The sequence below is a fragment of the Pomacea canaliculata genome, linkage group LG2 (assembly GCF_003073045.1).
Source record: "Pomacea canaliculata isolate SZHN2017 linkage group LG2, ASM307304v1, whole genome shotgun sequence".
NCBI classification, from domain to species: Eukaryota; Metazoa; Mollusca; class Gastropoda; order Architaenioglossa; family Ampullariidae; genus Pomacea; species Pomacea canaliculata.
The window spans coordinates 7,980,846-8,005,145 of NC_037591.1; the positions used below are offsets into that span (position 1 = coordinate 7,980,846).

At 39.3% G+C, this 24,300-nt stretch overlaps 3 protein-coding genes across 4 annotated transcripts; all 3 read left to right on the forward strand.

Moving 5' to 3' along the window:
* Window positions 1-1,474: 1,474 nt before the first annotated feature.
* Window positions 1,475-5,210, forward strand: LOC112557797 (nose resistant to fluoxetine protein 6-like). The gene is made up of 10 exons (XM_025227840.1): window positions 1,475-1,685; window positions 2,016-2,115; window positions 2,446-2,527; window positions 2,938-3,242; window positions 3,423-3,602; window positions 3,939-4,032; window positions 4,269-4,367; window positions 4,606-4,771; window positions 4,917-4,999; window positions 5,105-5,210. Exons 1-10 carry the CDS (start codon window positions 1,482-1,484, stop codon window positions 5,208-5,210), a joined length of 1,419 nt encoding a protein of 472 aa, XP_025083625.1. The 5' UTR covers window positions 1,475-1,481.
* Window positions 5,211-5,468: 258 nt separating this feature from the next.
* On the forward strand, window positions 5,469-7,606 carry LOC112558323 (nose resistant to fluoxetine protein 6-like). Its single transcript, XM_025228742.1, has 4 exons — window positions 5,469-5,573; window positions 6,300-6,504; window positions 6,709-6,851; window positions 7,099-7,606. Exons 2-4 carry the CDS (start codon window positions 6,300-6,302, stop codon window positions 7,228-7,230), a joined length of 480 nt encoding a protein of 159 aa, XP_025084527.1. The 5' UTR covers window positions 5,469-5,573; the 3' UTR covers window positions 7,231-7,606.
* Window positions 7,607-10,739: 3,133 nt separating this feature from the next.
* LOC112558300 (nose resistant to fluoxetine protein 6-like) lies at window positions 10,740-24,018 on the forward strand. 2 transcript variants are annotated; one of them, XM_025228680.1, is made up of 16 exons: window positions 10,740-10,838; window positions 12,566-13,463; window positions 15,109-15,281; window positions 15,684-15,780; window positions 16,147-16,228; window positions 16,958-17,310; window positions 17,969-18,148; window positions 18,438-18,531; window positions 18,959-19,057; window positions 19,242-19,407; window positions 19,784-19,866; window positions 20,021-20,122; window positions 20,397-20,523; window positions 21,199-21,403; window positions 22,430-22,572; window positions 23,100-24,018. In XM_025228680.1, exons 2-16 carry the CDS (start codon window positions 12,581-12,583, stop codon window positions 23,226-23,228), a joined length of 2,916 nt encoding a protein of 971 aa, XP_025084465.1. In that variant the 5' UTR covers window positions 10,740-10,838; window positions 12,566-12,580; the 3' UTR covers window positions 23,229-24,018. The 2 variants fall into 2 exon arrangements, with proteins under 2 accessions (XP_025084465.1, XP_025084466.1); XM_025228681.1 differs by lacking the exons at window positions 10,740-10,838; window positions 12,566-13,463 and adding an exon at window positions 14,088-14,171.
* Window positions 24,019-24,300: the final 282 nt, after the last annotated feature.

A 24,300-nucleotide genomic window follows, 5' to 3' on the forward strand; every position in this document is an offset into this window, starting at 1 on the left:
TTAAGTGAGTGATACGTGCACACACACATACAGACAGACAAAAACTGGAACGCGAATGATTAAAAGTACTATCACGTAAAATTTGAAACTGTCAATCAATTACAGAAATTACAAATTTTATGTGTTATAATTATATTAAGACTTTTTCCTTTACTGTGCGATCGTTGTTGTTAACTGATGTTAAGTTGTTATTGTTAAGTTAAATTGTAGCGATGGTGATTTTCGTTTTTTGTGCTTATTCATGTACAATCAAGTAAGTTGTAAAACTGCACATCAGTTATGTGCTTTATAATAATTCCCTTTTTATATATTTACTTTTAGGAATTCTAGTCCCTTGATAATAATAATTGTTATTGGGGTTAAAGAATTTATTTATTGTTACATTGTTATACTCTCTACCTTTTTAAGGACGAATCCTGTAAACAGTTTGTAAAAAGAAAAAGACTGTTTTGATATCCAAATTTGTTTCAGATATCATTCATGAGGAAGAAAATGTGGCGACACGTGGTAGTCATTCATTTTTTGTTTGCCATTTTGAGGACTGGCGGGGTACATGGGCAGCAGGTACCGACAACGGATGCAGGAAATGTTAGCGGAAGCCCTGCTCCTCCCAGTTTCTCATCTGACATCCCCAACAACCTCACTTCCACCTCAATAAACTTGTTTTTGATCTCCACCAATTCCACTACCCCCTGGACAAACTCCTCCAGTGTTACTGGTTCCTTATCTGTGATCTCCACCAGTTCCACTACCCTCTCGACAGTTTCACCCTCTGATCCTGGTTCCTCGTCCACAGTCTCCACCAGTTCCTCTGTCTTCCTGACCTCTGCGCACACCTCCTCAGATTCAATAACGACCCAAGTGCCGGTTTCTTCCAACAACTCCCTAGTCGACCTTCAGGCTGTCCAAATGCTTCAGACCCTTTTTTCCCGTCTGCTCGGCTACAACCTTCCAGTAGATCAAAACATTTTGGCTTTGTTTGGCCAGGTTCTCTCCGGAAACACCTCGTCACTGATAGAGTTTATGGGCACAAGCAATGATTCAATCCTCAACCTGATAAACGCTTTTTCACAGAATGGATCTTTCGATTTTGGCGCCATTTTGAGTTCGCTTTCTGGTGGTGGGTCCATCTCGTCTCTGCTCGGTGGTGTGCTGCAGTCACAACTGGCCAACTTGCCACAAACATTTTCCCCTCAGTGTCTCTCGGACATAGAAGAATTCCAGAACGGTCTAAACCGTCTGGATACGTGGACTATAGAGAGTAAGTACGACTCTCAATCAGCTTCTGCTCCCTAGATATATATCTTATAGATAATGTAAAGTTTGACGATATGTCTTGGTGGTCGATGGTAAAGTACAACAACTATATTTCACTTTGTTCCATGACTTTTGACCTTCTTTCATTGAAATTTAGCACATTTAGTCTGTTAATTGCCATCCGACGAAATTCATTAGCATATCCTATTAGTTAATGCTTTTCAATGAAATATTTCAATTGCTTTTCTTTAGTGCTCGACGCTATGGGAAAACCACAGGCCGGAATGCTGAAGGGTCAGAAAACATTTGCGGGTCAATATGACGAATGTCGGGAGATCTCGTACGAGATGCAAAGTGGTCACGTGATCCAGGGCCAGTTCTGTACTCCGCAAGTGATGTTGGACTTTTCAAGTCTGGGGGAATTAGCGGTAAGAGTACTCAAAAATAAAATGAGCTCCCACGCATATTGACCTAACCATCACATATATTTGATATTTTTTATACATTTGACATAATATTTTCATACATTTTAAAGAGTAACTTGAACGGTTTGCGTTTTTTTCAGATATCAGTAGATATAGGCGATAGAAAACTAAACTGTAAATTTCAGCCTCCAAAACCCATACGTTAATTAATCATCCGCTACGATTCTCACAAAAAACGAAAACCATTCAGGCTGGTCTTTAAAGGAATGTTTACATTGTTTAGTCATTGTATACCAGAGCGGCCGTGTTTCTCTAGTAATGAGAATGTTTCAGGGGCCTCTCACCATGTTGCTGACCCCCCTTTACGTGGACATGTGTCTTCCGGCTTCGTGCACCGATGCAGATGTCTTCGTGCTCTTTGAAAGCCCCGTAGGTCAGTCCCCCCTTGTGTCACGTAACATCTGACGCCATCTTTGATGTCAGGTTGTGGGTTAGGACCAGACTTCATACTGAGCTAAAGATTAAGTCAGTCCTTTGACATAATGCTTTGAATTCAGAGTCGACACATGATGTGACTAATTGTCACTGAAAAGATTTTCGATGTTCGAAATTTAAACACATCAAGCACCAAGAAGCATCAAATCAGAGGATTTTAGAAGGTTCACTGAATGATGTCTTTACATAATTACATACTTAAGATACACAAGGTATGGAACGCACGAAGTACACATCAAATAATGATACAAGTGATGTTTTGTTTCAGAAAACCTCGGAGCAAAACTAACAGCAGCTTCGTGTGTGAAAGACAAGGATCCTACTACTGATGCAGGGTTCTGGGTGGCAATGTAAGTACGAACAATTTGTATCGCTTTTGAGTATAGTGATTTTTGTATAATTAAATTCGTGATTTGTTATTTTATATTAATCTGCTTTTATTGCCAGTTTGGTTATGTTTGTGTCATGATGTATATTTCCAATACCCTGGTTAAAAAAGCTTTTTTGAGGGTTGAAGAGATAGATTAGAAGATTTGGGTGCCTTTTCTATTCTCTCGTTTCGTAGTCTCTTCCATCTGATATATTTATTTTCCTTGTAATTGATTAATGGTGCTTTCGTTTTTGAGACTTCTCGATTTGTTATACGATCCGATGCCAATCATTTTTACATCGATCTGCAACCTAAAGTGCGCCTTAATGGCAGTATATTTTGTTAGTCCACATTTCTATCCCTCACGCGCAGTGCTCTTGTATCATGCAGCGTTTTCATGGCTGTCTTGGTCGTGCTCTGTGCATGGGGGACAAGCTACAGCGTGCTGCTGAAAAGGGATAAAAGAAAAGAGAAAAAGTACCAGTCAGAGACATCGAGGACAGCAGCAACAAACGGCCATGTCAACAAGGCGTTTGATGATGGACTTCCTGAAAAAGCAGGAAATGACGTCATTGCCCCGACTGATGTCACAGTTGTTGACAAACCTTCCCCCGCCGTAGCTTGTAACAACGGATTAAAAATCGTTGTGTCAAAACCCGAAAATCCTTCAAATGCACAGAAGACCAAGTCAACAGGTAAACATGAGTTACATAGAGAACATCATCTAACGAGACAGAAAGAGAAGAGAGAAACAAGAAAGAAAGACTGAACGGCTGGACGAATGAGCAGACAAAGAAATCACCATGCAGAAAAAGGTCACAAGCTAACCGTTAAACGTGGTACAGTCTGTAAGATAATTTTTGTTTTGTTTATAGGACTGGGCGGTCGGCTGCTGCTGTGTTTCTCTGTGCTGGACAACGGCAGAAAGTTGCTGGACTGCAGCAGAGGTCAGGCTGACCTGTCGTGTCTGCACGGCCTGCGCGTCATCAGCATCACGTGGGTCGTCCTCGGCCACTGCTTCTCCATGTTCATCGGGGCCACGGGCAACACTTTAGGTGAGCATAGACAAAGTATTGTAACCGAGGGTTTTCGTGGCGATTGTCTAAGTCCCATTTAACTGCGTAGCAAATATTACTCGTGCTGAATGTGAGGTGAATAGTAACATGAGAGAGATGGTGTCCTTCCTTGCTCCTTTCTTCTTTTATGCACTTTTATCTCCTTATCCCATAGAGTTTGCCACAAATATATTACTGTCCAGTTCCGATTTTGCGTGGTTTCTCTTTAACAGCGCATTAATGGATTCTGAGGCATCTCCTCTTACTGAAATGCCTGTGTTTTTAGGATTCACCTATGCCACTTAGAAATTAACAGTGTTGTCATATTTGTTTCAGAAAACATGCGGGACCTCGCTCTTATGGTGAAGACCTGGACAATGATGCCTGTAATTAGTGGAACTCTTTCTGTCGACACTTTTTTCGTGATAAGGTAGGCATTTCAATTTTTTAAAGAACAGATTTTTAGGATTTACCCTATTAAAGACAAAAGCAAATTTGTTTTCTTAGTATATTTTTAAAATAACAAGATATAGTCACTTCATCATTGAGGAGGGTCATGGTGGTTCAAAAACATTTTTTGGAGAACTGGATCTTGTCAAAAGTATTGAAGCGGACATTTTGTTCTGATACTAATGTTCACATAATCTTAAATATGTTGTTCTTTAGTGGATGTCTGACATCGTACATCTTTCTGCGTCAAGCTCAGAAAAGCAAAGGCATCAACTGCAGAACTATGGCTCTCTACTACGTACACAGATTCTGGAGGTGAGCGAGCAAGATTCTCAAAATAACACCTCGGTAAAAATTTCTAAGCCCTCTGTCATGTTCTTTGTCAACTTTTGACCACTATAGCAACCAAAACGTTGTTATTCTCTTTGTTTTTCTGTAACTTGTCATGTTTAATATATCTTAATTAATGGAAAAGAAAATTTAACAGCGCTAATTTTATTTATATATTTATCTGAAATAGTACCAGTTCACCAGCACGTTTCTCATGTTTCAGACTGACACCACTGTACATGATGTCTTTGCTGTTCTACGTTGGAATTTCACCCTACCTTATGACCGGTCCCTACGACAACTCCGAGAGACAGGACTTGACGATCTGCAGGTCGCGCTGGTGGCTCAACCTCCTCTACGTCAACAACATCGTCGAAGCCGACAAAATGGTGAGAATATGAAAATTAAAATACTACGTCCCTGGGAGAAAAACAAAGGAGAAGATACAAACACAGATATTATTATATAAGGCAGAGTGACAGATGTGTCCGTGCAAATATAAATAAATCCCCGTTGTTTTTTATCTGTCTTCAGTGTTTTGGGTGGAGCTGGTACCTGGCCAACGACATGCAGTTTTATGTCATCGCGCCGCTGGCTCTTCTACCTTGGGCTTATGGGTAATATACGATTACCTGAGTGTGTGTGTGATGATGACGACGACGACGACTACGACGATGGTGACGATGACGATGATGATGGAAACAAATTATTCTTTATTTCAGGAAGAAAATTATCGGAATTCTCGTCTGCCTGGCCCTCGTGGCGGTGCACATAATCAGCAACGGAGTCATCGTCCACAGACAGAAAACGATGTTCCTGAGCACGTAAGAAATCATCTGTCTTTTGAGTCCCGGAAACTGCATGCTGCCAAATTAGTTATGTACTTTTTTTTGTTTTTTATTTCAGCCCTACATTGTGTACATAGTGTCTACTAAAGCTAATCATTATAGCTGATGAATGAACATTTGTTTTATATGCATGTGAGCGTGTGTACTTTGTATGTTACCTCTACCTGATGTGACTCTGTATGTACGTGTGTGTGTGTGTGTGTGTTTATTTGTCCACAGGGAAAACGGTGACTACATGAAGAATGTATATTACCCCCCATGGACCCGTGTGGGGCCTTTTTTCATTGGTTTGCTCTTGGGATATACATTACACGTCACCGGCTCAAAATACAAGATACGAAAGGTAAGTTTCCTTATCAGGTTTTTTTTTGTAGAAATGAAAGTTCCCAAATAACAGTTTATTCGTCTCGGATTTTATGTCACACATAGTTTTCAAATCTTTCTTGTCTAGTAAATAGTAGCACACTTGTACGATTTATTCACACCTTACCACCCAAATCGATCTTTGGGCTTCCTTGTGTTGCTCTGGGTGCCACGTATAAGACAGGAGAATTCTGCAGATCTTCAATCTTCTCTGCCCCTCCTCTTGGAGTTCTCTGTCCCTTTCTCTTTGTACTGTGTCTACGTTCCAACTTTTCATATTTTTAAAACTCATCCCTTTAAGAAATATATTTCATAATCTAGCGAGCTCTTTCGCTCACTCCTCAATAGTTCATTCATTCACTACTTTTGTTTGTCACGATGCCATTCATTTCTAGATGCTTGTGTTTCTTTTATGTGGTTGACTGTTGGTTTCTTTGTAGTGTTTTGTTCACAACGCATTCTATATTATATTAGTAGTAGGAGAACACACTTATAAACACATCCGATTAAAGTACCCAGATAAAAGAGTTTCCGTGTTGTAGGAATTACACTTATTTTTAAGACAAGTATTTTGAGTATATTACTATTACATAGTTCATTGCCACAGAAATGTTTATTTTAAATGATCTTTGCGCAATCGCAATCGCTTGTATCACACTTAACATCGCTTCTCTTTTTTTATTCTTTTTTTATATACTCTACACAGATGTTTGCAGCGCTGGGGTGGCTGGTGGCAGCTGCAGCAGGTTTGACTTGTGTTTATGTCATGTTCGACAACGTGAAAAACTTTTACCAGACCTTCCAAGGCGCCTGGAACATGGACCAGTACACGGCCTACGAGACACTCAGCAGACCCGTCTGGGCATGCGCAGTAGCCTGGGTCATCTTCGCCTGCTGCTCGGGCTCAGGAGGTGATTTCAAACATCTTAGTTTGTACTTAGACTTTATGACCTAATTTCTTTACTTGCTAAACATTGCTTTGGGAAAAAATTGTTTGTTGTCGTCGTCGTCATCACAATCAATAATAATCATCGTAGGAATTACACAGGTCTTATGCACAAACTTTGCTGTGAGCTTGTTAAAACTTTTCTAACGTTTGATTTGCCTTCATTCAGGTTTTGTGAACACCTTTCTGTCGTGGAGTGGTTGGACGCCGCTGTCACGACTAACCTACGGCGTCTACCTATTTCACCTGATCACATTTTTCGTCCTCCTGGCAAACAGAATCACACCATTTCACGCGTCTACCTGGACTATGGTGAGTGACTACAAGAAATAGATAATAGTGTGTGTGTGTGTGGTATCCATGGAGATTGTTTTTGTACGATCTGACTCAAATGGAGTCAGATACAGCTAGGAGCAACGAACTGAGATATATTTTTCCATATTTTTTTCTTGCAATATATTTTAATAAATCTTTGCCAGAACATAAGCAGAAATGATATGATCGTTTTAAACACTTCATTTGTGACTGGTGTTTGGATCCTGTGTATTTTTTTTTTCAGACGGATATGACAGTCTCTGTGACTGTACTAACCTTCATGGTCTCCTTTGTCTTCTCGCTGCTTGTGGAGTCTCCTACTCTTGGACTGGAGAAGTTACTCCTGGGCAGCTCCAGGGGCAAGAAAAGTCACTGAAAATATACAAATATACCAATAGTATCTATTGCAATTCGTATACGACAATGCAATGTATAAAGCAATATCAAAATCAAAAGGTCATAATAACTGTGCTAGAAGAATCATCTTTATCTACGGTGGATATAAATGTACTCGCATCTGTCGCGGAAGAATTGTTAGTTTTGATCGCTACTGATTAAGTTACAGCTAATTCCCTCCCCATTGACATTTTTTACGATTAAAGCATATATTTCTGATAATTAATGATATGATTTTTAAATCATGGAACTTAAACTGACAAATAATGGTGAATGTGATATAATGTGATACGCAATATTTTAAAGTATAATAATATACATCTTTTGCTGTTATTCATTATTTGTTTTGCAGTTCTACACAGACATATTTAACTGCCTCACCATAACGTCTTTCGAATGACGCAAACAAAGGCACAAGACACAGGACACCACTCATACACGAAACAAATATGACACATTGTGTGTGTATATATATATAAACATTATTATAGTTACATGCTCTCAAACTATTGTCCTAACTCATTTAATGCCGAAGAACTATAATAATGTTATTTTAACATTTTTTTGCGCAAAACGATTAACGTGTTGAAAATCTTTTCCAGACTTAAGTGTGAAGTATACATGTATACAGCGAACATTAAACAAACTACAGTTGTTTGAAGACGTGTATGTGGTGGACAAGAAAATGTGACTGGCTTAATTACATTCTGATTAGTGGAGACCTTAGGTATGTCTCACTCCACTGCACTCGATACAGAGGTTTAGTGTGGACCTCGACCTGCTTGTGTCTGCCTCTCAAGTATGACGGTGACAATCAGTTTCTTTAAAGGTGATTCTGTCATGTCTTTGACAGTAAATGAGAAACACTGTCTTTAGTTTATTATCTTTGAAAATTTTAATGAATATCGCCTTTCTTTTCGCGAGGTACACTCCAAATAAACATTGCCATGTGGTTTGTAAGGTCTCTAGTTTCTAAACAACAGATGGTCCTAATTCTCTTACTGACTGTAGCATTGACGACTGTAACGACTTTTATATGAATTGGTTAATTACCATGTAATATTTTAATGCACATGTGCTTTGGTTTCTCATGGTGATGATGTTAAGGTACCTGCTAAATTGAGACACTTAATGAAATTATGGCTCAGCATTGGAACAGAACAATAGTTGTTTTCTAGGCCATTGCCTGAAAATACCTACCTACATATCTCGAAAACGACTTAAAGTTTCTTAAGCTAGGTGTGTCATATTTTTCAACTTTTTAAAGTCATGGTTCTTGGCCTTAACATTTCAGAAATGTAAATCAGCTGTAGTGACTAGATCGCGACATCACTAGGATGACTTGTATTGCGGTCAGGCTGCAAGGCAGCAACAGTAGGAAGCGCCGTTATCAAAGATTATTTAAACATTCACCAAACGGACCGTTACTTGGCCTGTGTGTTCCTATTAAACAGAACGTTTCATACCCAGTAACTAGACAACGATTGCGCCCTTCTACACCTTTAAGAGACATATAGCAGGTGGACATCTCTGTCGTTATGTTCATCTCTGAGAAAGAAAGATTAACAGGTCTCAGTCACGTGTACACGGACAGTTGTGAAACAGCAAACATTCAACCAAGTCCCCCATCCCAACCTCGCACTTTGAACATGGCAAAATGATGATAAAGTAAAAAGAAAAAAGTATGTGACCGCGTGCAAGTGAAACATAGATAAGTCCCCTAAAAGGGGCCATCAGTTCGTCAGGTACACCCTGAAAATTTTTTACGGAGTGCTGCTAAAATAAGGAAAAAAATTGTGTCGCTTAACGACGAAAACATGTTCAAAGCAATGCAGACAGCAGAAAGGTTCCTTAAACATCTATTATGTGTCTTATCATTATCAAGTATTATATAATGAACATGACTGTCCATATTCTTTCACAAAACTGGAAGCACTGGCATCACCTCAAACACATGAGTAATCTGTTGCAATATGGCGTTCCCACGTCTGTCACTAGGCTACAAGAATTATTCAGCATCTTTATAACCTTACAGGACCGCCGTTGTACATGGAGTCTGTCGTTGAATGAAATATGGTTATGTGGTGTATGAATGTATTTCTCGGGTACTGTTTCTTATCGGGGAAGCATACAGACGAGTATCTAAAGCATTGGCGCCCAAACACGGAGACGTCTGAGTTCGATACCCGTGTGTCGCAGTGAAATTTTTTTCTTTGTCTACCCAGTTGTTGGAAGTGGGAACCTGACTCCAGATAGAGTTTCGGGAAAAGCAGTGAAAAGGACAGAAAATTAATTGGCATCTTGGTCTCTGACACCTCACTCCCCAACGATCTTTTAAATTAAAACCCGTAAGGGGTAGAACAATCTTTACCTTTTAAGGACATTTGCAATAGTTTGTCGAAGTAGAGACGAAAGATTGCACGAGAGACAAAGAGATAAAGAAAACAGTTCTGGTGAGTATGGTAACCTTTTGTTGATGATGTTGATGTTGTTGTTGTTGTTGTTGTTGTTGTTGTTGTTGTTGTTGTTGTTGTTGTTGTTGTTGTTGTTGTTGTTCCAGCGCATGTGTCTGGTTCAGAAATTCCTCCCAGTAAGCTTATGAGGGGTGCGACCCAAAAGGTGATATTTCCTGACGTCACCAACGACCTGGATGAATCGCCCTGCCGTTGACCGCCACCCGTATGTGTCAAAAGTAGGGCAATACTTATAGGAACCTGCATACTGTACCTCTGCAGCTTACTTTAAACATTTTCCTTCCCTCCCTCCCACTTGTTAGGGTTCACCTGTGCTGTATGTACCCAGTGTACCTGTCTGTGCCCAAATAAGGGCAATCAAGATAATGATTACAGCGGACAGGCAGGCTTGCTCACTTCCCACCACCGCCAAAGACTCCACTCAGTCAAAGAAACACTTACTGACAATCTGTCACACAGACAGACAGACGACAGAACAAACAGGTGGGGTGTGTATTTCGATGTGTTCTAACGAGTATTAATGATTTACATTTAAAAGAATTCTTTATATTTGAAATAAATTATTTACAAATTAAAAAAGAAATATACAATAATACAGTGCATTTAATTTAATAATGTAATTATCAAAAAATATAACTTAGTAATTATTTAATCTTAATAATTGAATTTGTGAAGCGTGTTTTCTCGGGTGGCTTTCAGCTGAATGCACAGACACGAAAGCAGACCGCCAGTCAACCGTGCAGGAAACCTTAGCTGTATGATGATGTGTATCTCTACCTTTATCCTAATGACAAGACTGTCGATTTTGTTTCTCTAATCTTGAGAGTTTTTCTCTTGCCACAAATCACCCACAAAAAGCAGCTCGACAGCAGGGTATGAATTCCTACACGGAGTGTTTCGCAACAGCAAAGGTGCAGACGTACCCGAGTGTGTATCTCGCATGGTATATTGTCACCTGTTATCGCTGTTATCACAGGTAAATAATTCTATTTTAGAATACTCCTAATAAGGGCATGCAGCGAATTCCGTGGTGTGGGTCACATAAGTTATAAAAGCCTCGTACGGCAGTTCATCCCACAAGGGTCTCTAACATCTGCTTGGATACCCAGGAAAGGTACAGACACGTTTGTACTCTAACCATTGGTTATATTTTAAACAAGAACTAATAAAATGAATGGTTAAACGCTGCTTTGGCACTTTTCGAAAAAAGAACGGTGGTAAAAAAAAAATTCAGCTAGATTTTTAACAATTATTTCAACAGATGTATTGGATCATAAAGATGTGTTTATTTTCATGGTCTCATGAATTATGTCCCATATATTTTGCTAAATGTACTTATTTTTCAAACATTTTAATTTGTTTATTTATTGTTTTATTTCTCAACTATTTTGATTTTCTGAAACTTCCTTAAGAAATTATTTTTTGGCTTGTTGGTTGTCAAACCAAAACATTTTTGATACTTGTAATGAGATAAACTATTTATTTATATGTTAAACATCTTCTTAAAATAAAAAGACTATAACTGTGTGCATATTATTGTAATAACAAATGTATGCAGAGGAATTTCACTTTAATATTGACCATTGTAAGATTCAATAATCGTTGAAGCTTAACAGAATCGGAATCAAACCCACATCACAGATACATAGATACACATCAGCTACAACATGAGTCACATCTCAGAGGGAGAGAGTTTCGGCTGAATTTTACAGATGTTCATCAATTATTTGCTCAACCATAATATTCTGTAATTTTCAAAACCACGTTGGTGACTCCGCAGAACTGAGCACACTTATCTGACAGTGTGTAGCTTTTACCTGGCGACTATCAAAGGTGTGACAGAAAAAAACTAGATGTACTTGTTTATGACCTGGAGAACCCGCTTTTCATTATTGAAACAGACGTTAGCACAACCTCAAACTTTCCTTGACCCAAAGAAGCAGTCTGACCGCCTAAAACAAAAAAATCTTTGGACAGATTTTTTTTACTACCAGTTCTTAACACAACAACCTGTATTAAATAGCTTTAAGAATAAATCTTTCCCCTGATCCAGGTGGCATTATGCCAACTGTTGTTAAGGTGGATGGGTGTGTTGGTTTTCTTCAGATTGGTTATCTCTGTCCTTTGACGGACCGAGAGTGGCCACGAGCAGAAACTGTGTCACTAGAGTCGATGACTCATTTATCAACCTCGAGAACAGCTTTAAACCACCAAGATAGTGTAAAGTTATGATTGGACTTATCATGGACACATGATGATGTCACTTCGACTATATGAGCTCGTTTCTATTCCGTCCTCTCTGCCTGTCGATTGTTTATATGTCCTGTTACTACATATAACCTATGTTACTAATGCTACTCTCACGTCTGAACACTTTCCTCTCGAGTTCAGGTCCGCTATTGTCCGCCTAATTTATAAAAAAAACTATCTTTGGATTATAACTGCTTCAATAATTACAGACCAGTTTCAAACCTGTCCCTTCTGTCTCAGGTTTTGGAAGCGATTGTTCTTTCCCAGCTTATTGTACACGTGGAGCAAAACTATTGTAATTCTCTTTGGTTGGCATTCCCAATTATCTCCATGACAGACTTCAAAGCATCGAGAATAATGCTGATCACCTCATCCTCAGATCATCTAGATGTGAACTTTTCTCACCCATCAGAACAATACAAACAGCAACAACAAATGCTGACAAGAGTGTTCGTCACGCACGGATGGTTTCAGGGCGTTGACCTGGTCAGGACTTTAATATTAAAAGAAATCGCAGTAAAGCGTCTGTTAAGTAAAACTTAAAATATTTCTGTCATTTCTAATGAACCGTTTTGTTCCAAAATGTTTCAGACCAAACGACTGGAAATGTGGCAAATCATGCTGGTCACGACAGTTCTTTTGGTGACACTGAGGACAGCACTTTGTCAAACTACTAGTATGACTGGAGGCTTACAGACCACCAATGCTAGCCTTCCTGTCACTCCATCTGGAACCTCGATGTATTTAAACAAGGCAGTTTCTTTGGAAACAGGCACAATGCGTTCATCATCAGTGACTCCATCTTTAAGGAACGTGCAGACTGAACCTAGCTCACCAACTTCCGCTTTAGGAGGTTTCAGCACCAGTAACTCTTCTGTTGACCCAGTTACTGAAAGCCCATCAACTGGAATCGTCACTGGAAAACCTGCATCAGGGACCCCAGCTTTGGTGACTCAAGCGTCAGGGACCCTAATATCTGGGGTCACGAGCTTAGGAGGTCAGCCATCAAGTTTCTCGCCTATCAAAACCTCGTCCTCGGGATCCACAAACGACTCGTTTACAGGTACTTCTCCCCCTGCAACAAAGGCAGGAGGTATCTCTTTGGGGAATTCTTCCGGGGACAATAGCTATACGACTAATAAATACACACCTTCATCCTTCCCTAAAACAGACTCACGAAACTTCAGTGCAACTTCACTCAACTCGACCCCTCTTGTCGCCAGTGCCAACTCCACCAGCGCTTCGACTTCCGGTGCCGCTCAGCAACTCCAGAACTTGATGCTTTTATTGAACATGATGTCGGGTAACTCTGCCAACTCTTTGCCACCCGAATTTCTGTCCTTCCTAATGAACAGCGGCATCTCCCTTCAGAACACTCTGCAGAAACTCAGTCTCCTGTCTCAAACCCTGCAAGTCTTGCCCCAGTGCGCGGCGGACCTTGCAGCCTTCCAGGCGGGGATTCAAAAAGGAGAACTTTGGCCCTTACAAAGTAAGTACCTCTGCACATTGTCGTAGAACATTGGATGAGAAACTCCTAGAATTGTAAGCTAACCAGGTAGACTGCGAAAATACAGGCAAAAGTAACGTTGACAGTTTCTTGTATATATGTCTCTTCCTTTACATTCATTCACAGACATTCAGATAAAAATACTGTGGAAACTGGCTCGATAATTTGACAGTAGAATAATGACATTTTGTTTGTAACAATATCTGTTAGTCTTATGTTGAAAACTTACACATTGTCTTTGTAGTCAATCTTTTCACCATCTACGTTTTGCTCGTTTGATCAAGCATGATATCTATCGACTACGGAAATAAGTGTCATCATGCAAGTTAACGGAATCAAGACGGTTTGAGCACTTTCGCTCTGCAGCAGTCCGACCAAACGGCTTCACGTAACTTGTATGCGTCAGACTCCTGTGCCCGACGCACTTCTGTAACCAGTGTACTGTTTAAATCTGTAACCCTGTGCGTAAATGCACGAATACATAAGGGAGAAAACACAGGAACATTTAGGATACTTTCCCTTTTCGATTGCTTCCCTTTAGAGTCAAAATCAACCAATCAGTTATTTTCTCGTCTTTAAAAGACTTTAAAAAAACGCGGTTTGTTTACTAGAGCGCCATATTGACATTCGTTGCTCGCTACTCGATTTGACTGGATTTGTACTCAAACAACAGAAAATGAGAAGCAAACAGTAAGTAATATTTAAATTCTAATGTATATTCTATTAAAAAATGATCTTGTGTGGTATTTTATGTCTGTATATATATATTATGTAAAAAAAAAAAATTCTGATTGTGTCCTTTCCCCTGGTTTGGAAAATCGTGCCCCATACAGTGATTATCTTTGATGCGAGTTTACTACAAGAAATCAGAACCTATAATTCTTGAAATTAACACCACGCAAATGTTTTTAAAATGCTCTTTTAAACGGTGTATCACATATATTTGTCTTTTTTGTAGTTTAACAGATATAATTTTTGAAAACACCGGTGAACATTTTCTTCGCATGCACTCTGTGCTTCGTAGTGAATTATCTTCGCGCGGCTCTGTACCTTCTTAGCGTACCGATAATAATATTATTAAATGCATCAATCTGATTTTTTTTTTTTTTTTGACAAGAACAATGTTTATTCATTTCAAGTTTATATGCGGTTATTAAAATGTGATTCCTGGAGGTGTAACTTGTGCTAGCATGATATATCCTGTGCAACCCTGTGTGAAATATTTTTTTTTAAATTCCATTGCATCTACCTAATTAGCTTTGGATTACCTAATAAGTGGCTGTTCGTGCAGGATTCAGATGTAAGCATTTTTGTTTCACACAGCTTGATCAGGTATTATTTGTTTAAATTTTTTTCTATCTCTTAAAGTTACTTTTTATGATTTTTTGAAATTGGTGAATTTACATGCGGGCGAGGGGAATGTGACCTCCTTGAACCCTGCCGTATCGAATGAGTTCTAAGTAATCAGCAGTAACATCAGCAGTAAAAGGTAGAGGAACGGTAATCAGATCATGAAGAAAGTGGGGGAGCAAAAAGAGGGACGAGAGAGATAAGAGGATAAAGTTGTTGCGTCGTCTAAGAACTGATGGTTGTTTGGGTTATTTATTTATCATTTATTTATTTGCAGTGATAGACGCCATGGGAAAACCACAGGCCGGCATTCTGCTAGGGGAGAAAACATTTGTGGGACAGTATGACGAATGTCGGGGGATTTCTCAAAAGATGAATGATGGTGTGATCGAGGGACTGTTTTGTACTCTTCAAGTGAAGATGAACTTTTCCGGTCTCGGTGCACAGCTGGTAAGACAACAAAAAAAAGTGCGTTAGCGAGTGTTTTAGAGAAACACATTTTATGTTCATCATGTCTTCTGTACAAATGATTATGTTTTCGTGGGTTTTTTTATACGTATAGTGCAATAACTTGTGTAGTGAAGAATTAGCAAAGACAAAATTTTCGTCCTCAATACAAGAACAAATCTGAGTTGTAAGAATAAAGAAGCATCGGTTCATTACTCAGATACAAAAATGTAATATAATCACTATTTATGGGCTATTTTGTGTCTGGTTGTCTCCAACACAATTCTCATAGCAGGTTTTCAAGGAATGGTATGTTAAAAGTGGGTTGGGAGAAACAGTGGAAGGTAAGGGCATGATGTAGTTCTGCTCTGTCTGCAGCATTAAATGATAATAAACATGTTGCAGGCTCTTCTGGACCAAGTCCTCAGCACTGTCTATGTTGACATCTGTCTTCCGGCTTCATGTAGAGACGACGTGGCCCTGCTGGCAAAAGAAGCAGCTGGTATCAGTTTCTAACAATTTTTTCTATGTACACAAGTACACACCTGCTATAATTTACATTCCATTACTGGGGCGCATATCTCACAAAATAAAAAAAGATAAACACAGTTTTCCAGCAGTTCATGGCTATGAACGCTATATAAAAGTCTTTATTTAGATATTATTAATATTTTCTAAAACAAATATAGTAAAGAAAATAGCAAATCTTTAATCAGAAAATTAAACATATGTGATGGTTAGTGGTAACCGTTGCCGAACTGCAAACTACCAATACAAAGTAGATAAATTACGTTGAATAGGATTTTTTTATTCTGTTTTGTATAAAAAATGATATTAATTTTGGTGTTTTTGGTTTGATGCTCTGCAGACGCTTTGGGACAAACAGTGCTAGGGGCGTCTTGTGTCACCTCCAAGGATCCTACTGGTGACACACTATTTTGGGTCACCATGTGAGTGGTTTGTTTTATGTCTTCGCTTACTTTTTTCTCTTCTGGATATGCAGTGGGGTGTCATTTTCAGTAGAGCTTTCAAGATCAAATCTGCAAGAAGTTTAATGGTCCACAGTTGGACCTTAGCCTTCTAAAGGTCATAAGTTTTCAGTGATGCTAACAGCACTAAGGCTGTAGCAAATCTGAAATTTGAGAGGTTTCTAGAGGTTTACATCCGTAAAAAATGAAAAAATTAAGTGTAATGCTGACAAAGCTGAAACTCTTTCATCGGGGTGCTTTGGTCAGACGTGTCGATGAGTGAAATAGTATATAGCGTATACGCAATGTCGACGATCATTTGTTTATTGTAAGAGCCCACTTGGTCAAAGAACGCTACACTTATGAACAACTGACAGCAAACCGGAAGTGGTCTACCCTCGACTTAAGGTGAAGGCCACATAAATGCATAATTCTCCAAAATTGTCTATGTAGGCAGCGGGCAGCCAACTAGACTCATACGTATCTATCCCGTCATGGACATTTCTTGTTTGTCCCTAAAAATTTGTACCATCATCATCATCATCATCATCGTTATCATCATTATTCACTTAATACACATTTATGTTCCATTGTTTGCCTCGTCATCAAGACATAATCCTAGTGCAGTGTTCCTCGGCAAATTCTTCTTCTTTCTGCTTTTTCGTATTGTTTCACGTAGCTGACTGTCCTGAAACCATTCTCTGTACTTAGCGGGATCATCGCCTTCCTCACCCTCCTTGGAGTGTGTGGCACAGCCTACGGTGTTCACCTCAAAGGGAGCGAGAAGACACCAAACAAGACAAGCACGCCATACCTTACAAGTCATATCAATATGGCCTTTAATGGGGAAACGCATGAAAATATCGATAAACACGCCAATGGAAGTAGTTCTCTCCACGAAGTTATGGTTCAAGACAAGAATGGTGAAGGGTATGTCATTGGAAACGGCAATCTACCGGAAGTGACGGGTCAAGGCGAGAAGCACAAACCGACAGTAGCTACTAACGGACTAAAGATATACGCCAATCACGAGCCAGAGAAACAAAAAATAGTCAGATCCAGAGGTATCAGAAAATATTGTTGCTTTTTTTTTTTGCTACCTTTACTTGCATTCTGGCAAGAGCACAGGTATCAACATCTTCCTTTAATGCAAACAAAACTTCCCATACTGCCAATACTTTATCTTACCTTGCTCAAATGTGTAGCCTGTTTCCTCTTTAATATCGAGTTATTAACATTGCTCGAATACACACACACACACACACAGTCCAATACAGATCAACACGATACATTCACTGCCTTGTCAAAACTCACTCTTGTTTAGTGTTATAGTCTTTTTCTTTTGCAAATTCCTCTTATTCAGTGTTTTAATTCTTGAAAATTCTCTAATTTTCTTATTAATTTATTCGAACAATTTTTACTAGTTTGTACTATTATTTATGTGTACTAAACCCTTGTTGCTATACATAAACTTGTATCGCTTTCCTGATCACTACAAAGAACATATTAGGGAAAAGAATGGTTCTTTTTTGTTAGAACGCTGACATTATTGATGCAGATGTAAAGTGGGACAAACCGTTTTTGTTCTACAACTCTCTTCACATTTTCTGTTAAATAGCATGTTAACTATTAATTAATATCAATTATTATTATTCTGTTAACTGTTCTGTTATTCATATTTTCTAACGTTTAAGATCCGTTGATCGGGTTTTCTGTTTACAGGTCTGTGCTCCAAGCTGCTGTTGAGTTTCTCGGTACTAGAAAACGGCAAAAAGCTGCTAAGCTTTGAGAAAGGTCAAGGTGACCTGTCCTGCCTTCACGGCATCCGGGTCATTACCATTACCTGGGTCATCCTGGGTCACTGCTTTGCCATGCCGACTGCTGCTACAGCCAACACAGTAGGTAAGTGTGGGTAACCATGTAAGCAGCTAAGACATCATTCAGCAACTTCATAAAGCATTCTTTGAACACACTATGAATAATATCACTTGTTTGATCACCGAGTTCTTGGAAAGTCTCATAATCTTTCAGTATTTATATCGCTCCATTTTTATATCTTTATGTGCCAGAGCGAAAGCAGTACATTTTGTCCCTGAGTGAAGACACGCAAAAGCAAGAAATTTCGAGAAAAATGTAGTCTTTACATGAAAAACAACAAGAATGTGCCTGAATTTACTTTTGATAATTTTAGGAAACGCAGCAGCCCTTTTCACTATGATACAAGACTGGACAATGGCGCCTCTATTCAGTGGAACACTTTCGGTTGATACCTTCTTCCTTTTAAGGTAAATCATCGCTAACTGCCTGAATAGAACTTTTACTAGTTTAAAGGTCTTTACAAAATCCCAAAACTCTCAGCCAGGAAGGACAGCTCTCTCGTTGACCTGAGCCTTAGTGTTAGTGTGTCCATTCTTCAAGCAGCCATAACAGATTTTACTTCCACTTATGCAAGTCTGTGTTTAAAGACTTATTTTCTGTACAGCACATGAATTATTTACTCTTATAGCAGGGGGTATTAGATAAAAAGAATTGATAGTTGAAAAGGATTTAAAGCCGGTTGGTTTTATTCACTTTTAAAGAAATGTTCTTTATAAGGTGATACAACAGAAGCTAAATAACATTCTGGATTTTAAGTTTTCCTTTTATGGATGCTTTAATATTCTTTATTATTTTGTTTACTTAACTGCCTAATGTTGTTCTCCATCTTTGCAGCGGTTGCCTGACATCCTACCTGTTCTTACGACAGGCACAGAAGGCTGGCGGCATCACGTGCAGAAACATGATTCTGTACTACGTGCACCGATTCTGGAGGTAAAGAGAATGAAGGAGACAAAAATGACAATGACTGTTACAGATGTTTCAAACCTCGCAAAAACATGTCTTGAAGTGAATTACTGATAAAGAAATGAATAAGTAAATTATTCGTTTCTTTTGAGCCTTTTATTCTATATTTGAAAGAACTATTTTGATGCACTGGAGATGGTCTTTGTCCTAGGCTGACACCTTTGTATATGGTCGCTATCATATTTTATGCCGGAATAATGCCATACCTTATGAGCGGTCCCTACGATAACTCGCAATCAGCTACCTTGCAGAACTGCAAGAAGTACTGGTGGGCTAACATACTCTATGTCAACAATCTTGTTGATATATCGAAAATGGTAAGAAAAACAATGTACTGTATTCAGTATTCTATGTTAATCTGTGTGCTTATGTCTTTGCGTGCGTGTGTCTGTTTGTTTTCTTGCGTTTGGGTGCGCGTGCATGTTTTAGTGATCGGTTATGACGAGTCAACTGACATTTGGCATGTTTCAAGTACTATAATAAGATGAAAATCTTTTCTAATAATTTTCTTGCATGCAGCTGACATTTTCCTATTTTAACTCGACGCCTCGGGTGTTTTCAAACAATGTACGCATAAAAAATTAGTCACTTCATGAACATCACAGGTACTTTCCAATGTTATTGAATATTAGCTTAAAGCCAAACTTGATGAACGCAAACATTCTTATCTCAACACTTATTTTCAAACTACAGTGTCTGGGCCAGAGCTGGTATCTCTCTGACGACATGCAGTTCTATGTCATTGCCCCCCTTATGCTCGTACCATGGGTATTCGGGTAAGAAGATACATTTTGTTTTTATGTTTTTCTTCTTTCTTCTCTTTCCTGTAATTTTTTTCTTCTTTCCACATCTAATGCTTCTTCTATTTCCCTCTTTAGCCTTTGGCCTTTCCTTCCTAATTGTTCATTATCTGTGATTTTCCTATTCCAGGAAACGGACTATCGGCATTCTGTTCTGCATTGCTCTGATCATCGTCCACATCGTCACGAACCCCATTTTTATCACAAGAGATAATCTGCAGCTTCTCTACGGGTAATACTTTTATCCATCTTTTCCATTTTTCTTACTCCTACCAGTATGCATGTGATGTGATATGATATGATATATGAGGTTTGAGATATGATATGATATTTGATATATGATACGATATGATCTAATTCTTCACCAACTGTTTTCTAACACGTCCTATAAACTTTAATTTGTTTTATAATTTACTAATATGCCTCATGAAGCACTACCTCAGTAACAAATCTAACTAATTATGGATGGGTAGGTCAGTATGTCATACTTGACTGTGTTCGTGCAGAAATACGCAGCTGGACTATATGAAGGAAGTCTACCTTCCTCCCTGGACCCGTGTCGCGCCATTTGCAATCGGTGTTCTCTTGGGCTACATCTTGCACTCCACTGGATGCAAGTACAAAATGCAGAAGGTGGGTAAATCAAGGGTCGCACGCTTGTCACAAATGCTTCTATCCATCAGGAAAATATGGAACAGAAAGACAAAAGAAGAATAAAATTAGATAACTGTGATAGAAAAGATGTGACACTGACGTGAAGATGATAACTAATGGTGGTGGGGGAGGATGAGAGCTCTTGTTGAAAATGAATGCGAAAGAACAGATGGAAAAAGAAGGTAATGAGAGAGCTAGACTTGGTCATGGTGATATAAAATATGGTACTTTCCTGATAAGAGTTGATGATAATGGTAGAGATGATTGGGCGAGACGTAGAAGCGAAGATATAGACAGTGTATGTGTGTGTGTGTGAGAGAGAGAGATGCTACGAATATTTTGAATATTTAGGAACTAGTCTCGGAGTGTACAGCAGATTTTTTACCAAACCCTCCCAAATCTTGTAGAGAGAGTCGCAAAACTTTTTGTCTGCACAAGTGACTTCGTGCAAACGCCTGTAATATAGAACTTTACCATTTATTTTATTCTTCTTTCTCAAATCGTCTGAAGAAATAATCTATAGAAGTAAAGAAAGACATAAAGAAAAAACAAAACAAAATTAAGATATTTGTATGCGTATACATATTTGTCTCCTTACCCAGTAAGCCTCACACTTCATACTCAGTTCAATGTTCTGAAAACTTTATCTTGCAGCTTCTCGTGCTGTTAGGGTGGCTGGTGGCAACGGCTGTAGGCCTAGTGGCTGCTTACGTGCAGTTTGATAATGTCAAAGGCATGGACAAGACCCTACACCTGACCTGGGACTCAAACCAGTTTGCCGTGTACGAGACTCTCAGTCGACCAGCGTGGGCATGCGCAGTGGCGTGGGTCATACTGGCTTGTTGCACAGAACATGGAGGTATGGTTGTGTCTCCTTTTATTTTCTCTGCTGAGTGAATTTTATCTTAAACGCTAGCAATCAGATTTGAGCAGTAACAGATTTAATCAACCTAAACAGGCCAGCATGAAGTGACAATAACAATAATAACAATAACATCCGACTTTATTAATCCCAACGGGCAATTAAGATGGGAGCTGTGCCGTTTCCAAAATATATGTATATGAGAAAAGAAAAAAACCACACATGCACACCTACCCATCACACATACACACACACACACCGCTGATAGTTCATCTGTGATTGAGTAGCTGGACTGCGGATGGCACAAAAGATTTTCGATGCCTATTGCTTTTGCATACTGGCATGGCATAGCGTTTACCGGAGCTTAATAAAACAAATTCTCCCGCTAGTACATGTTCAGGTATGGACATAATGCGGGAAGCTTTCCTAATTAGTTGTTGATTACAGAAGGAAGTCAAGTCCCTCAAGTGACCTTTGATACAGATACAGATCAAATCAATTACATCTTATCCCTTAAGCAATAAAATATTATTGTAGTGTAAATTTATTATTTGCCAGCGTCTACATTTTATGCCTTTATGAGTTACTATATTTTTAAAGGGGGGAGGGAAGATAGTCAAATTGTTAGAGTGCTGGAATCCGAACTGAGAGCGCGCTGGTTCTATTCCCGATTAGCCCATCAAACTTCCCCTAATCGACCAAGCTGGAATAGGTACCTGAAAATTTGACGACAGACAATTTGTTGGCTTTGCTAAGAAAGATAACAATAATTTACCCTACATTGCTTCAAGATGTATTGAAAAAAACAAAAAAAAAAATAGTTCCTTCTGCGATTGGTGAATTAACAGTAAGAAGGTTAGTGGAACAAAATACAGTAGCACACAGGCATGGGTCAGCCAGTAAGGCCAGTAATACGTAAAGATTACATTCCTGCCTGCCAAAAACGTAGGAGGTCGATATTATTTGTCCTCCTCTAATGATGTGAAGTAGACATCATCTACTGTTATTATACTTTACACACAGGCTTTGTAAACACCTTCTTGTCCTGGAGGGGCTGGGGGCCTCTGTCACGGCTGACCTACGGGGCCTACCTGTTCCACCTCACCACGATGTACGTCATCTTGGGCAACAAAATCGCACCTTTCTATCTTTCCTCCTGGACTGTGGTGAGCACTTTAACTATATAGTAACTATGGTAACAAGAGATGGGAATGGGAAAGTAAATAGCTTTGCAGTTCTGCTCTTCTGAAGCTGTGTCCATGACACTCACAGAAACGTGCAGTCAGTATGAACCAACACAAATCTAGTAAATTAATTTTTAAAATTGTACCAAATTACTTAGCCTGAAAGTAAATTCGCCCATAAATGTAACAAGGTTAACGCCATTGTAATAACAGTCCTACTCATTTACTTACTAAACAGTCCATCACTAATAGGCATAGTCAAAGAGACTGCAAGACCAAGTGGGTGAATAATGATAGAGATGTAATGGAATAGATAAAAAGACAGACGAAGTGATACGTGATTGGAAGGATATAAATGAAAAGGTGTATGGCAGCCCACACAAAATGGTGATATCTACCTCTGTAAATAAACAATTCATTCATTAATAAATGGCACAATAAAGGCGAAACCATCATAGTTTGAAAATAACTGACATCTATTACTGTTGTTGTCATTGTTATTTCTTCAGGCGGAGCTAACGATCTCTGTCACGGTTCTAACCTACATGGTGTCCTTCGTCTTCTCGCTGCTGGTGGAGTCGCCTACTCTTGGCCTCGAGAAGGCGCTGCTAGGTGGCGCTGGTAACAAGAAACATTAGTGACGTCAGTGATGTACATCAAAGACACTTCTGTGCAGCTTTACCTTCATTACATGGGCAGTCCGTTGGCGCAACGTTTAGCGCCTGTCACCAATACAGTGAGGGCTGGCTGTCCTGGGTTCAGATCTCGTCTCGGGCACGTTGTTGTTTCTCTGCATGTGCCATATGTTTACAGGGTTGGTTGCCTTACAGTGATATAGTACATACGGCTGTCAGGTTTAAGTACCTTGGTTTAATGATAGACGGAAGGCTTTCCCTTAGTAATCACGGGAATCAAGTGTACAGATAAGCACAGCAAAGACTACCTTTTGAGAAAACTCCGCAGCTTCAACGTCAGTTCTGGGATGCTAGAGACTGTTTACGGGTCTCTTGTTGAGAGCATCCTCACATCTAACATCGCCGCCCGGTATGGTCACCTCCTCGTCACAGACAAGGCAAGGCTGGCCAGAGTCATCCACCAGGCAAATAAAATTACTGGTAAATCACAGCTGCCACTTTCTGACTCGTACCTTCATGCAGTCAGAAAGATGGCACATGACATCACCTCAGACCAAACACCTTCTCCTTCCCAGCCTTCAGCTTTCGCCCTCTGGCAAACTTCAAAGTGCCACGTGCGCGAAAAACTGCCTACCAGAGGTCCTTCATGCCAGCAGCCATCACCATCCTAAATAAGAGGCAAAAGGACTCGTAGGGCTGCCATACTAACTGCCATCCTCCTTATGAGATTTGCATGTATGTGTGAGGTGTAGGTGTGCGTTTGTGTTGAGTGTCTTGTATGGGTATGTCTGGCCATTACGTTTTGTATATATATATATGCTCATATTATGTTTGTAAATGTGGTTTGGCTTGTGAACAAAAGAAAAATTTCTGTCTTGTACTTCCTCGGACAGACAATAAAGTTTTATTTCATGGATTTTGAAATGCCAAAATTCTGTTCATCTTATCACTGCTTTTAAGGCATCTAAAATTTAGTCACAGAGATGGAGAGTGAAGGCAGTTGATGTTGGACAGCAGTCAGAAAAGTGGCTGTCAGAACACTGCACAAAGACGACAACAATACAGCTCGTCCCTT

Coding starts and splice junctions, on each gene's coding strand:
- LOC112558300 (XM_025228680.1), top strand. CDS start 12,581: ATGTGGCAAATCATGCTGGTCACGACAGTTCTTTTGGTGACACTGAGG. Junction 15,781..16,146: donor GCTGGCAAAAGAAGCAGCTG/GTATCAGTTTCT, acceptor GATGCTCTGCAG/ACGCTTTGGGACAAACAGTG. Junction 20,524..21,198: donor GCAAGTACAAAATGCAGAAG/GTGGGTAAATCA, acceptor TTTATCTTGCAG/CTTCTCGTGCTGTTAGGGTG.
- LOC112557797 (XM_025227840.1), top strand. CDS start 1,482: ATGAAATATTTCAATTGCTTTTCTTTAGTGCTCGACGCTATGGGAAAA. Junction 2,116..2,445: donor GCTCTTTGAAAGCCCCGTAG/GTCAGTCCCCCC, acceptor GTTTTGTTTCAG/AAAACCTCGGAGCAAAACTA. Junction 4,033..4,268: donor GACACTTTTTTCGTGATAAG/GTAGGCATTTCA, acceptor GTTGTTCTTTAG/TGGATGTCTGACATCGTACA.
- LOC112558323 (XM_025228742.1), top strand. CDS start 6,300: ATGTTTGCAGCGCTGGGGTGGCTGGTGGCAGCTGCAGCAGGTTTGACT. Junction 6,505..6,708: donor CTGCTGCTCGGGCTCAGGAG/GTGATTTCAAAC, acceptor GCCTTCATTCAG/GTTTTGTGAACACCTTTCTG. Junction 6,852..7,098: donor ACGCGTCTACCTGGACTATG/GTGAGTGACTAC, acceptor TTTTTTTTTCAG/ACGGATATGACAGTCTCTGT.